Below are 15173 nucleotides of genomic sequence, written 5' to 3' on the forward strand. Positions count from 1 at the left end.
TTGTATTTATGAATGTGATAGTAATCAATGGATCCTTAAGTGACAGTCTTAGGAAACACCTTTGTTAAAATATATGAAAATTGGTCCCTGGTTATCTGTCATAGCTTAACTCCTTATCTTAACCAGATTTTCATTATCTCTTTTGAAAAGGTGCAGAACGTGTAATTACCTTGAAAATGGAAATTCCTGGATCAATGCCACCTCTCATTCAAGAAATGCTGGAGAATTCTGAAGGACATGAACCCTTGACCCCAAGTTCAAGTGGGAACACAGCAGAGCACAGTCCTAGCATCTCACCCAGCTCAGTGGAAAACAGTGGGGTCAGTCAGTCACCACTTGTGCAATAAGACATTTTCTAGCTACTTCAAACATTCCCCAGTACCTTCAGTTCCAGGATTTAAAATGCAAGAAAAAAACATTTTTACTGCTGCTTAGTTTTTGGACTGAAAATATATTAAAACTCAAGAAGGACCAAGAAGTTTTCGTATGTATCAATATATATACTCCTCACTGTGTAACTTACCTAGAAATACAAACTTTTCAAATTCTAAAAAAATCAGCCATTTCATGCAACCAGAAACTAGTTAAAAGCTTCTATTTTCCTCTTTGAACACTCAAGATTGCATGGCAAAGACCCAGTCAAAATGATTTACCCCTGGTTAAGTTTCTGAAGACTTTGTACATACAGAAGTATGGCTCTGTTCTTTCTATACTGTATGTTTGGTGCTTTCCTTTTGTCTTGCATACTCAAAATAACCATGACACCAAGGTTATGAAATAGACTACTGTACATGTCCACCTATGTTCAAAAAGATAACTGTCTTGCTTTCATGGAATAGTCAAGACATCAAGGTAAGGAAACAGGACTATTGTACAGTATGACAAGACTGAAGATATTCTAATTTAGTTAGTATGGAAGCTTGTCTTTGCTCTTTCTGATGCTCTCAAACGGCATCATCTTTTATTTCATGTTGCCCAGTAAAAGTATACAAATTCCCTGCACTAGCAGAAGAGAATTCTGTATCAGTGTAACTGCCAGTTCAGTTAATCAAATGTCATTTGTTCAATTGTTAATGTCACTTTAAATTAAAAGTGGTTTATTACTTGTTTAATGACATTACACAGTTTAAAAAAAAAAAATTTTTTACAGTAATGATAGCCTCCAAGGCAGAAACACTTTTCAGTGTTAAGTTTTTGTTTACCTGTTCACAAGCCATTAGGGAAATTTCATGGGATAATTAGCAGGCTGGTCTACCACCTGGACCATGTAACTCTAGTGTCCTTCCTGATTCATGCCTGATATTGGGATTTTTTTTTTCCAGCCTTCTTGATGCCAAGGGGCTAATATTAACTCCCAAAGACACAGGCATAGAATCTGACTCCTTTGACCTTGTTCAATCACTATGAAGCAGAGTGAAAGCTGTGGTAGAGTGGTTAACAGATACAAGTGTCAGTTTCTTAGTTCTCATTTAAGCACTAGTGGAATTTTTTTTTTTTTTTTTTTGATATACTAGCAAGTCTGTGATGTACTTTCACTGGCTCTGTTTGTACATTGAGATTGTTTGTTTAACAATGCTTTCTATGTTCATATACTGTTTACCTTTTTCCATGGAGTCTCCTGGCAAAGAATAAAATATATTTATTTTAAAGGTGTGTGGGAGCCTTTACTACACCTTTATCTTCAGTAAAGAGACAGAGAACACAGTTCCATTTTTAATGTTTAAATTTCATTTCAAAAAGCAGGTCTGTAGTTTGTAACCATGACAGTTAAAATCTGTGCTAATGCACGGCAGTCTATAACAATTCTACAAGCCAATCAGACAGACAGTACGTGACATTTCAATGAGTAAAAAAGAGCATAAAACTGTATGTGTAAGAACAAAATGTTAAAAGGCCTACCACAATAATAAAAATCCATCATCAATTACATCATCACATTAAAATAAGCCAGATGTACAAAAGTCTGAGACAGAAAAGACAAAAGGACAACACAAGGTATTTGTTGAAAAATGTTTGTTTGTGCTCTTTGGGCACTTAATTAAACATTGCAAAATCAACATCATCTTCTTCTTCATCAGACTCTGCAAAATATTTTACTTCTTTCCTAGCCCGACCGGTTCGTGGCAGAGAAGGTGGCTCAGAAGGGAAGTCTGAGGGGAAGATGTCCACATCTGAATCCTGATCAAAGGATGTTTTCTTCGGTTTCTAGATTTTTTTTTTTCAATAGATTAGATTTAAAAGTTATTAAAAGAAATAAAGACTAGTATGAAGAACTATCACTCCTTAAACTTCACTTATGTTTAGGAAGTATTACAAATAATGGAACTTTTAAAATTAGACTTGTAATGCTAACCTAAGTTTAAGACCAGTTACCTTATTTTTTGGAGGAAAAAGATTACATACAGTAATTCGCTACCTTGGTGGTTTCATATTTACCAAGTTCTAGCCTGAAAAATGTAACACTTTTATTTCTAAAATTATATTTTACCCAAAAAGTATGCACAATGCCCAGATTAGTAAAAATTCAAGCTGTCCTATTGCTAAGTACGTATCAGGAATTCATGGGAGGAAACAAGACTCCCGCACCATGTGGAATATGCACTGTTAAGTGTTTTAAAACATGCAAAGCATCACCGAGGTGGACCTGAGACACAGAAGATGACTGGATGGAAAAGGTCAGTGTGGAAATCAACATAAAGCTATGATCATCTACACTGGTATTTTTAAGTTTTACTAGGAAGAGAAAAAAAGGGATGGAGGTAGCTGATGTCATTCATTTACCTTAAAAAAAATAGTGTACTTCTGGAAAAGGGTCAGACTAATTGGGAAAATTAGCCACAGTCAAATGAATTCAATTAAAAAAAATCAAATTAGCCCTGGTCAAATAAATCCAAGTTAAAAGGAAACAGTCTTTAGTCTGAAAAATAATATTTTAGTCTGAAAGAGTCTAATATTTAGGTAACATAACAGTACTATAGCTCAATGGATGAAATGGAAGATTCTAAGTAGGTTAATTTATAGCACACTGTTATTTAGAAAACAGTCCTGATTATATACATTCATACTTGAATAATTCCTTAACCATATACAAGCCCCATATTGATATGAGATGCTAGGTGGAAAGCTGTTCCAGGACTGTAGTAATAAGCAAACTAAGTCAGTTACAGATCTTTTTTTAAAAAGCCATGCGCTAATGTGCAATGATGTTCCCAGTTACCTTGCTTGCTGTTTTGGATGTTTTCCTGCCAGGGTTATAGTCGCCTTCATTTTCAGAGCCAGATGCTTTCCTTTTCTTTGCCCCTCGGCCTTTACCTTAAAATGATACAAAAGGTTTTTTCTTCCATGGGTAAGTGCAATATAAAAAGATAAATGCCACAACATTGTAGTTTATTTCTTTGGCATGCCCAATCAGTGGAACACTGCAGTCCTGATCTCTTACTATGAGTGATTATAAATAACTTGGCAGTAGCATTTCAATTCTGGGGCTGACATGACCAAAGACTTTTTCACAAATATATTTAAATTAGTGGGAAAGTCCCAAAGACAAATTTTAATGATGAATCCCTTCATACATAAAACATCTGTATTTGCTATGTGGTCCTTGAGCCTGAAAAGGAAATACCTTGGAAAAATATTTCTTAAATTACATGTGATTTAAAATTTTTTTTTAATTTCTAATTTGTCATGGGCCAATACTTTTAAAAATACAATAGAACACAAATTACTAAAAAATGTAATCACATGCTGTTTTATTAACACGAAATTATCATAAAGGTCTAAATGTTTACTCAGTTTTACTTATCAAAGACTAGTAACAACCAATTGCATATCCCACGTTGAGTGGCACCATCTGAGAACCACCAGTATTGACTATAAAATGTCAAATACATATTCCTTCTCAGACCTAGACTTGGCACATGCAGCATTTTTTTCACCTACCTAACCTCTTATTCTCATCACTGGAGGTGAAAGGAGAAAAGGTAATATTTAAGTAGGGGCCAGATGTTCTCCATCCCACAATGATGCCAATGAAATAAAACAGAACTAAATAGCAATTAATTTTAAATCTTTAAAAATTCCTTGACAGCTAGATTGGACAAGTACAAAGACAGCCTTACATAATCTTGGGATGTCATATTTGATCAAATGAATCAGGGAAATAGCATTTTTGAATTGATAAAGGCTTTCAATCCTGCATATCATGAGTACTACCTTCCCAGTCACTATGATTCTTTTCCACCCTATTATCCCCATTTCCCTTTGATCCACAGCTCCTTATCCCAACCACTCCTTTAAGAAATAGAAGAAACACACTGAGGAAGATATCCTTCAGTTGAATAAAAGATAGAGCAGCTACCCTCAGAGCATATCATGTCTTAAAAACATATTTTATAAAGCATCTTTAAGGGCTTTCCAGATTCTGGAGACAAAGAAGGGATGCCATGGAGAACTGGAGCTGGTTCCTTGTGTGGTCCTGAGTACAGTTATTTCTTAGGTGAGAAAAAAAGTTCTAGCCTAAGAGTCCTGGATCTAGCCCATTACAATAAGTGTCACAGTTTAGTTAGTGTGGAGTGCTAATCTGACTTTTTAATAACAACTTTCAGTGAGTTGGCTGCAGGGGAGAATTTGGACCATTCTTAGGGATTCTTATTTAACCTCTTTGAGCCTCAGTTTTTTTAATTTGTAAAACAAAGTGACTGAACTAAATTGCTATACCTCCTTTGTACTATATTCAGCACTGATTCCTAGACACACTGCTTACTGAGGACTAAAGCAATTTAAAACAAAATAGATACCTAGCCTCTCTAAATTCAATGAGGTAGAAAAAATTCCATCTTTTCCACACAGTGTATGTTTAAAGGATTATAAGAAGATAATCCTCACCTTTTGGTGTTGTAGTCTTCTTTGGAATGCCAAATTCTGAATCTGAGTCCGAGTTTACAGCCTCTACTACTTTCTTCTGTTTGGGGGCTCTCTTGGGCTTAGGGGCTGTATCTGAAGACGGTTTTCCTAGTAAGCAAATTTCCATTTCACAGGTCAATATACTTACCAACAAACCAAACTGAAGAGAGTCCTATATAAATGGAATTTCTCATAGCTGATTAGAAACTGAGTTGCCTGGCTAGGCGCGGTGGCTCACATCTGTAATCCCAGCACTTTGGGAGGCCAAGTTGGGTGGATCACCTGAGATCAGCAGTTCAAGACCAGCCTGGCCAACATGGTGAAACCCCATCTCTACTAAAAATACAAAAATTAGCTGGGCATGGTGGCGGGTGCCTGTAATCCCAGCTACTTGGGAGGCTGAGGCAGGAGAATCGCTTGAACCCAGAAGGTCACAATGAGCTGAGACCATGCCACTGTACTCCAGCTGGGAAACAAGAGCAAAACTCCATCTCAAAAAAAAAAAAAAAAATTGAGTCGCCTTAATGAAATGGTTTCTCTCTGCTTGGCCGCAATGTAAAAGCAAACAATTTCTCATAGATGACAAAATGCTTTTTATTTAATTATGTTTAATTTGCCCTTAGGTAATACAATTAAGACATTTTAAGGAAGAGCCATTAAAAATAAATTAAGCAGTAACTTTTAAATGTAGTCATGACAAAAGAGTAGCATATTTGATAAATTAATTATAACCCAAGTATAACCACAGATTAAGTCCTAACTTTTAGAATGTTTTAGAGAAAAAAAAAATGTATGGGATCCTCAAATACAATGAATAGAAACCAACTCACTTCCATTCAAAAGCTGAAATCCAGAGTTGGCATTTTTATGTGGAAAGAAATATAAAGTCCTAGATAAGTAGACAATAGATACAAGGCCTTTGCTTTGTTGAATTTTGAAAAATAGACCTTGTTTTACAGCTTTATCTGCAGTTCTATGTGAAAACTGATAAATCAGGCCAGTTGCAATGGCTCACACCTGTAATCCCAGCACTTTGGGAGGCCAAGGCAGGCGGATCACCTGGAGTCAGGAGTTTGAGACCAGCCTACCCAACATGGTGAAACCCCATCTCTACTAAAAATACAAAAAATTAGCCCAATGAGGTAGCGTGCACCTATAGTCCCAGCTACTTGGGAGGATGAGGCAGGGGAATCGCTTTAACCCAGGCAAGGGAGGTTGCCGTGAGCCAAGATCATGCCACTCCACTCCAGCCTTGGCGACAGAGCGAGACTCTGTCTCAAAAAAAAAGAAAAAAAAAAAGAAAAAAAACTGATATATCACTTTTTGTGTAATTAAGAAAACCTAATTTGGAAGAAAATATATTAACTGTAGACTTTGTTTAAAAAAAAACAAACAAAAAACCTATGCTGATTCAATGGAAAATGTATCCTTGTCACAATTTGAGACACTACAAATAAGGCCCCTCATGAGCCAAGAGCAGGAGGAGCCCTAGGAAAGTGGCACCCACATTGTGTGGTTTTCCCCACCTGAGTCTTCATGACTATATCTACCACAAGAACCACAGGGCAGCTCCTGGCAGGGAGTATAAACTCAGCCAGGTGTTCTAGGAACCACTTTTTTTTCCTTTGCTTGGAGTTACATGGCACTTTCAATTCTACCAGGCAAACAGGTCAGATATCTGAGTACTACAGCTGCCTTTCTGCTGTAAACTATTGGAACTACAGAATTTAACTTGTATAATATATGCAATTTGGAGTTAACACAGACAATCCCACAGAGGGATGTCATGCATCCTCTTCTTGAAATGATATTTTAATTGGAATTGTATTTTGTAAGGGAGGCTAGAAGAAGGTCGAGGACTTGCTGGGGTCCCTGAAATCACACCACACAGGCAGTCACCTATTCAACTTAGACAAGGCCAGTTCAGCTACTGAAGAAGGAAGCAAGTAGAATAGGTGCCATGATATTCTAGCCTTTTAGTCATGCTAAACTCATTAGGTTAAATATGGGTGAACAGTTCTATGAAGGAAACAGGGTATGTTTCAATAAGTAATACGGCTCCTAAGTTTTCAGGGTATTTATAAGATGCTCATATGAAGATTATTTTAAAAAGATGTTTTTGATTGTTCTGTTGTTATTTGAGATGGAGTCTCACTCTACCGTCCAGGCTTGAGTGCAGTGTTGCCATCTCAGCTCATTGCAACCTCTGCCTCCCAAGTTCAAGCGATTCTTGTGCCTCAGCTTCCTGAGTAGCTGGGACTACAGGCATGCATGTACCACCACACCAGGCTAATTTTTGTATTTTTAGTAGAGATGGGGTTTCACCATGTTGGCCAGGCTGGTCTCAAACTCCTGAACTCAAGTGATCTGCCTGCCTCGACCTCCGAAAGTTCTGGGGTTACAGGTATGAGCCACTGCACCCAGCTTGTTTTTTTTTAAATAAAAGAGAAATTAGAGGGTCTATCTCAATTTGGGTTCCCCAGATTTGGGCCAATCTGCCTAATCCTAGAGTAAGGATTTAAGTATAAGTATTTATTTGAGAGGTAAAGGAAAGGGAGACAAAAATGAGACAACGAGGAGAAGGCAGCCAGTAATGGGTAAGTTATCAAGCCAATCATCACTCTAGGAGCTTAATTCCATGAGAAATTTTTGAGAGCCAGTGTGAAACACACATCCCACAGTTGGCTCACGTGAGAGGCAAGGACACTGAGATATTTACAGAACAACTTTCCTCAATCCACTAGTTAAAGGCAGCTGGGGGCAGGGGAGCGTTAATATTCCAGCACAGTGGCAAAGAGGAAGTCCTCAGGCAAAGAATGCAGACGTTGCCCAATGTGCACTAAGTGGTCTGGGACATGAGTAGGTCACCCAGTGTGTTGGCTACAGAGACTCTTGTAGATAACCAATTTCTCAATATGGTTCTAGTGCAGTCAGAGTAAGCAGGACTTTTCAAAATTGTTGTTCTACTACATTCAATACATGTGTGTCTGTAATGAGGTTGTCTGTTGTGAATTTTTAAAATCCTTGAGGGAACAATCCATATTATTTACTTGCTATCTTAAGTAGCACACATCTCAATTAGATTTGTGGGTTTTTTTTTTTTAAGTGTCATCCTTCAAACACAAAGCACAAATACTGACCCCTTTCAGAAAGACCAAGGTACATATATCTTGGTACTAGTAAGAGATTCATTAATCAACTCAAAGTGTTTTGTGGCCAATCTAAGGCTATGAAAAAGAGAGAAGCTGCATGACTCACATAGAAAAAGAGGACCTCCACTAAACTGACCAATCCCTCCACATAAGGAGTTGAGTAATGATCAACAAAGATAACAGAAGCAGGCTACTAGCAAGACAAAATTTTAATCTCCATTACAACCTAACCACAAGGGAGCTTTTCTAGAAAGCTATCTTTAGATATCAATGCATGGGATTATTTTATAATTACAACAGCTTTAAAATGAAGTCTTAAAGAAATTTTATTAATTCCCTCACATGGTTAGAATTTTATTAATTCCCTCACATGGTTAGAAAACAAGAGAGGTTCTCCTTGTAAGCACTTATACTTCTTAATTGTTTTATCATAAAAAATGCAAATAGTTTCAAATTAAGTTACATTTCCTTTTACATTAACTATCTCTATGCAATGCTTAACTCAATCAAATATAAGTACTTACCCTTTTTAGCAGCTACTGTTTTACTTGGAACTTTATCTATCTGTTTCAGACCAAATGATGGTGAAAAAACAGAAGCAGAATCTTCTTCATTACTGTCAAATTTAGCTGAATCTAAAAATTGCAAAGCCTTCTTTTAGTAAAGAGATATTATAAAGATCTCTCAGTAAACTTTGACTCTTAACTGATGACTTCTCTTTAGCTAGACAATTGATCTTATGTTACTATTTTGTGACCAGATAATCCACAATATACAAACAGCAGAAAATAAAACATATCAGTTATACACCAAAAATGTTAACTCTGTGGTGAAATAACACAGAAGTGCATAAAGTAGTAAAAATTAAAAGTACTAAATGTTAAATATTTAAAACATAACTGACCAATTCAAAAATACATGCTGACAATTTATTTTAAAATGAGATATGAAAATGTTCCACTGGATTATTTTAGTACCTACATAAATAATACTATTAACCATTTCAGGAATATCAGTAATAATGTTTAAATCTAAAAGAATAGTAAGTATTCCTATTTTAAAATAAATTATTGAAGACTAATTCAAAAGGCAGACAGGCTTACCTTCAGTTTACTTTTGCATGCAAATTAGTTTAATCAATCCGTTCTTCCCTAACACCATAGCACAAACTTTTAAAATAGCTACTTGGATGTAAATAAATATGTTAATACAACTCTTTTGACACACTGTCAAAAATGAGTATCTGTACATATAGAACATGTACCAAATATGTCTAAATGTATAGATGTGTGTATTAAAAAATGACAGTGAATAAATTAAATGACCTTAAAAATTCCATACAAAAAAAAAATAGGAAACAAAAAGTATATACACCAATTAAATTTGTTCTTATGAAGGTTTTAATCTCTCAGGTAACTAGGGTTTAGTAAAACCAATCTGCAATCATACTGGTGCCCTTACAGATTTAGAAAACTGTCATATATACATTCACATTGCCATGAAAATCAAATTTCAAGCTTTCAAAATTTCATTATTTCTTGTCTCTCATTAAAACACTACACATACACTCACACCCATAAACAAAGATAAGCATTTGCGTGTCCACCTAAATGCTTACATAATGCCTATTTTGACCAATGAGTTAGGAATCACCTCAGAAAAAGTAAAGAAATCTTATTATCTTGAGCAAAATATAAAAAGGAAGTTTCCTACTTGTAAAAAATTCTGAAGCTAAATCATGACCTAATGATTTATTTACTGTTTTCTCTCCACCACTAAAAGCAAAAGTACAGTAACTAATGAAAAGACTAAATGAACATACCATCTTCTGACTTCTGAGAATATGAAGGAAATGAAAAGAGATTTCCAAAATCCTGACTTTTTTTGTCATGCAAAGATTTTCTATTAGAAAGAAAAGAAACACCACAGAGGATACAATTTAAATACCTGATTTCAATCCTGATAAATTATATATAATACGTACTGCAGGATTATAATCACAGAACAAAACTTTAGTTTTCATTTCTTTCTCTGTTAAAGACAGGGTAATAAAACTCTCTCTCTCTTACGTGTAAAAGTGTGCACACATATTCATGATCCATGTGCACACACCATATATGCACAGACACCATACAAATCAATAATTTAATATAAAAAAGAATGGAAACTAAGCAATGGTTTAAAGTTATTCAAAGTACTATTAAACCAAATTCTATAGTTGATAGAAATAACCATTCCAGAATTTAAGATCAGCAAACTATGGACAAAAACCCAAGGAGAAAGACAGAATCCCCATCACACCAGGCAACAATCCTATTTCTAATTCAAGACTACAGGTGGGCAATTATTTCAGGATCTGGTGAAGGCCAACTGTAATACGTGAGAAAATACTTTTTAAAAAATCAAAAATAGTTCACAAACCTCAAATCCCAGATGTGTTCACGCTCACCAAAAGCAAGAAAAATCTATCGAGGCCAAATTTAGGGAAGAAACAAACCACCCAATTCTAAGGACTTAGTAAGTTTTCTCAAAACCAGGGGTTGTCCAACTATATCCCATGGGCCTGCTGCCTATTTTTGTAAATAATATTTTACTGGAACATGGTTACACCCATTTATTTACGTATCATTTATGGCTGCTTTTTTACTAGAATGGCAGCATTAAGAAGATGTGACATAAACAATATGGCCCACAAAGCCTAAAACATTTACTATTGAGCCCTTTATGGAAAAAGTTTGCCAATCCTTCCTTTAAACTACAGCAACTGTGATGGGAACAGCTGCAATATTAACAAGATTGATTCCTTCATGAAGAAGACCTTGCCTAGAATAACAATTTCTTAGAAGAGCTCACTATAATATCTGTGGCAAATGTTTACAACTAACTATACCACATCACTAAATAGCATTACTTACTCTGGAGTGGCTTTTGATTTGCCTGGTGAAAATGTATATTCATCTTTATCTAACCCATCTGAAGGAACAAATTCATCTTCCCCATCATTTGTTATGGGAGATGTTTTAACTTTCAATTCCTCTAAATCATTATTGTCATCATCATCATCATCAGCATCATCATCCTCTTCTTCTGAGAAATCAAATGTGTATTTAGGTCTTTCAGCTAGGAGGAAAAATAAAAATGAATGTTAAACTCAAATCCTAGCTTTATATACGTGAAATATTATTACCGATAAAGCGTTTAAAGTATATTCCGACCATCTCTAAAAATACCATAAGAAAAAAAGGCAAGCGCTTACAGAATAAAAGCCAACAACTTTGGCCTTAGTTATTTGGTAGTGTTAATGTCTGTCTTACACTTTCCAGGAGGCTACCAGATAATACTGTGCATGTTAGGAGAGCATAAACTAATGTACTTATTGATATACTTAATTAAAGACGCTAAGGAAAGTAGTCAATATGGCCTTGTCTCATACAGCCATTATACAAATGACAACAAATATAATGTTTCCCATATTTGCAATCACAACAAATTTCACAGTTATTTTAAAAGTGCTAAACTTTCTTGTTTTTTGTCACAGAGTCTTGTTCTGCTGCCTGGGCAGGAAATGCAGTGTGGTATGATTACAGCTCACTGCAGCCTCAAACTCCTGGGCTCAAGCAATCCTCACCCCTCAGCCTACTGAGTAACTGGGACTACAGGTGTGCCACCATGCCTGGCTGATTTTTAAGAAAAAATTTTTTAGACACAGGGTCTTGTCATGTTACCCAGGCTGGTCTTGAACTCCTGATCTCAAGTGATCCTCCCTCCTCAGCCTCCTAAAGTGCTGAAATTACAGGTGTGAGTCACAGTACCAACACCTAAACTTTCTCTTAACTTTTTGGATAAAAACTTCTATCTTCTCTTCAGAGTTAGTTTTACTATGAAATAACAGAGTAATCTTTTAGATGAATGAGAAAAGACAGGAGACATAAAGATCTCAATATATTCACAAAACAATAATACAATGCATAAAAAGATACCAATTATAGTGAAAGGCATATTGCTATAAAGCAAGTATGTTTGATTATAATTTCTAGCATGTATTATGGAATAAAATTTTTAAATTACCTGGATGTTACATACTTTTACACTTCACTTTTGATGTATGTAAATACAGTTTTAAAGCATTTAATAAACAATTTTCATTTAACTTAAACTACTCATATTAAAGATTCACCTATATTATGCTACCTATGTACACTAGGGAAAGAAATTCAATCACCTGGTGATTACAGAACCAAAGAATTTAAGGTCTGATATATAATTAAAAATGTATCTCTCAGAAGTAAACACCCACAATGTTGTATCATTCATTTTAATAAATTAGGACAAATTTTCAAATAACAAAATTTCAGAAGAATGTACAAAATAGAAAACTCAGTAGATGTTAATAATGTCAACACTTCTTGTTAATGAAAATTCAGAAAGGATCAAATTATACTCTTATAACTACTATATTACTATAATAGCAAAATGGGGTTTCGCAGTTCACCCATACCACTATCATTATCTAGAAGAGAGCTATGTACTCAGACTTCTAAAGCAGGAGGAAATTTTTTATGATACAAGGGGTAGGAAACCAAACAAAAATAAAACCACAAAGCACTTCTAATATTAATAGATCGATCATTGCTGGTATTGTGGCAAGGTACATTTTTTCCCAAACATCTTCAAACTGTGGAAGGCATATAAACCAAACTTTATAATAAAAATCAGTAAGGAAACATGATTCACTTTAGAGAAATTTATGTCCAACTTTGCTAGAAAGACTATTCTATAAAGCATTTTTTTCTTCTTCCTAACTGCAACGTCTGAAATAGTAATGGCTTAGTAATTAAACAACACTGATAATACTAACAATACCAACGTATAGGCTAAACTATAATACACAGTAATATTAAATTACTGTTACTGTTAATATCAAATTGTGTTACAATACCGGCTGCTCTCCTAAGCAAAGAATCTCTTGGAATAACCACAGGTTCTGTTTCTTCCAAGTCACTTTCTGACTTGGATTCATCATCTGACCAAGGATTCCGTTTCTTCACTTTCTTTGCACTAGGTTTACCAGATGATGTGGGTGTTTTTCTCACTCTGGTACCTAAAAGCAAAAGAAGAGCAATAAAGTATGTATCCATATTTATACAAATGTCATTAGTAAAAATAAAATTGTTATAATGAAAAGTTCATTAAAAATAAATGTTTATTAAAACTGAAGGCATTATTTCAACTACAGAAAAAGAGCACAATCAAAAGAATCTAATAATACTCTATACATATGGTTTTTCTCTCTCACACACAAAACTATAATAATTTCTCACCAGGCTCCTTCTTCTCCCTTTTGGGTTTGGGGCCTTTATTTATAGGAGCTGACGGAATCAATGCCTCTTCTCCTACACCTTCTACTGGCACTCCACTGAATTCTTCATCAAATTCCACTTTTACTGCTGCAGTATCAAGATCACCCTACATAATAAAAAGAAAAACCACGAGTAAAAATAAAAACATCGCATATTTTAGAGATAGTTTCAATCAACAGATAGCTCCTCCAAATCAGGTAAGTTTAAAAACTGTGATTCTGACGAGGTCCTAACAGCTGACTTTGATCAGACCATGTTTTAGTTCACTTATCTATAGTAAATAATATTGCATATAACTCTAATTTTCCAGTACATTCAGTGAAATGACAGCTACTTAGAAGCAACCATAAAAAATAAGGCAGCTTTTGATTATCAGAGGGATTTCCAGACCACTAGCTAAAAGGTACCTGCAAAATAAGTTCCTATAGCTCAGGCAGGCCTTTATATACTATTAAAAAATCCTGTAATCCCAGCTAGTGGGGAGGCTGAGGCAGGAGGATTGCTTGAACCTGAGAGGTGGAGGTTGCGGTGAGTCGAGATCACACCATTGCACTCCAGCCTGGGCAACGAGAGGGAAACTCCGTCTCAAAAAAATAAAGATAGAAGTAAATTTTTAAAAAATCTTCAAATTATTGAAGGAAAATAAGTAACATGTGTCTTGCACTGCTAGACACCGTAAGGCAGACCCCAACCCTAAAACTATGGGGTAAAAAAACAAAAACAAAAAACACAGAGGCACACAACAAGGATGAGTCATTACAATACAAATAACAAACATAGAGGCTGGTAGAGCCGTGGCCCAAGGGGAGAAGTGAGAAACTCTGCTCAAGGCAGGGTCAAAAAAGTCTCCATGGAGAAGAAGTACCTTTTCTGACTGAGTTCTAAAGGAATCACGTAAGTTTGTCAAGTGAGAAGCAAGAAGGGAAGGGCATCCCAGGCAGAAGGCACAAAGTCATCTAACAGGAATTAAATGTTTAAAGAATTAGATTTTTAAACACAGGAAATAGTCTGCTAGAACTCAAGGAAAGGTGAGAAGAAAGTAGCCAGGAGGAGAAACACACAGAGGCATACAGGTGCTAACACTGTATACCAAGAATTTGTGCATAGTCAGTGGGGAGTCACTGAAGATTTTTAAGCATAACAATCAGAATGACTTTTTAGAATTTTCATTCTAGTAGTAAAATATAGAACCTAAAGGAATGAAGTAGAAAGTGGTAGAAATCATGATTAAATGACTAGAAACTGAGAGAGTTAAGAGGACCACTTTAAAGTATCTCACAGAAAACACAGAATTCTAAAGCAATGTCAAATGGGGACCAAGATAAGGGGGTGGATTTTGGAATTACTTAGTAGGCAGTCAATAGGATTTAGTTACTTGATTAAATGAGAAAACTCCCAGGTTTTTGGCTTCTATCAGTGATGCCTGATAGTGTCATTAACTGGGAGAAGGCAAAGAACAGATTTTTAAATCAGGATAATGAGCCCAGTTTCAGACATGCTGAGTTTGATGGGCTTCATGCATTCAAGTGGCTATGAGCTTGGCAATCCTGAAAACATTATAGCTTAGGAACAAAGATTTAGGGGCCATCAGTACGAATGGAATAAGCTCTAGGCATAGATGAGGTTACTTGAGGGGACCATTTAAGATAAAGAGAAGAGTGCTGAGAAATGAATCTGACAAACGCCAACTGAAAAGAAGCCATTTTCCAAAGGAGACAGGCAAGAGTGTCTAGGTAAATGAACCTGTGTGCGGTGGGGA

The 15173-nt window shown here is 35.5% G+C and overlaps 2 protein-coding genes across 6 annotated transcripts in view; one reads left to right on the forward strand and one right to left on the reverse strand.

The window, feature by feature from the left end:
- Positions 1-1649, forward strand: part of RARB (retinoic acid receptor beta) — a 769451-nt gene extending 767802 nt beyond the window's left edge. For all 3 annotated transcript variants that reach the window (XM_038002334.2, XM_008009295.3, XM_038002336.2), the window contains one exon: positions 151-1649. In XM_038002334.2, coding sequence (XP_037858262.2) covers positions 151-347 — 197 coding nt within the window. In that variant the 3' untranslated portion in view covers positions 348-1649. The remainder of the gene's footprint in view (positions 1-150) is intronic.
- A 51-nt stretch (positions 1650-1700) lies between these two features.
- The window catches only part of TOP2B (DNA topoisomerase II beta), a 66238-nt gene continuing 52765 nt past the window's right edge, over positions 1701-15173 (reverse strand). For all 3 annotated transcript variants that reach the window (XM_008009297.3, XM_073023644.1, XM_008009296.3), the window contains 8 exons: positions 13376-13520; positions 12994-13155; positions 10970-11174; positions 9877-9956; positions 8579-8689; positions 4885-5010; positions 3218-3312; positions 1701-2205 (listed from right to left, as the gene is read on the reverse strand). In XM_008009297.3, coding sequence (XP_008007488.1) covers positions 2035-2205; positions 3218-3312; positions 4885-5010; positions 8579-8689; positions 9877-9956; positions 10970-11174; positions 12994-13155; positions 13376-13520 — 1095 coding nt within the window. In that variant the 3' untranslated portion in view covers positions 1701-2034. The remainder of the gene's footprint in view (positions 2206-3217; positions 3313-4884; positions 5011-8578; positions 8690-9876; positions 9957-10969; positions 11175-12993; positions 13156-13375; positions 13521-15173) is intronic.

This window comes from Chlorocebus sabaeus, chromosome 15 (assembly GCF_047675955.1).
Source record: "Chlorocebus sabaeus isolate Y175 chromosome 15, mChlSab1.0.hap1, whole genome shotgun sequence".
NCBI lineage: Eukaryota > Metazoa > Chordata > Mammalia > Primates > Cercopithecidae > Chlorocebus > Chlorocebus sabaeus.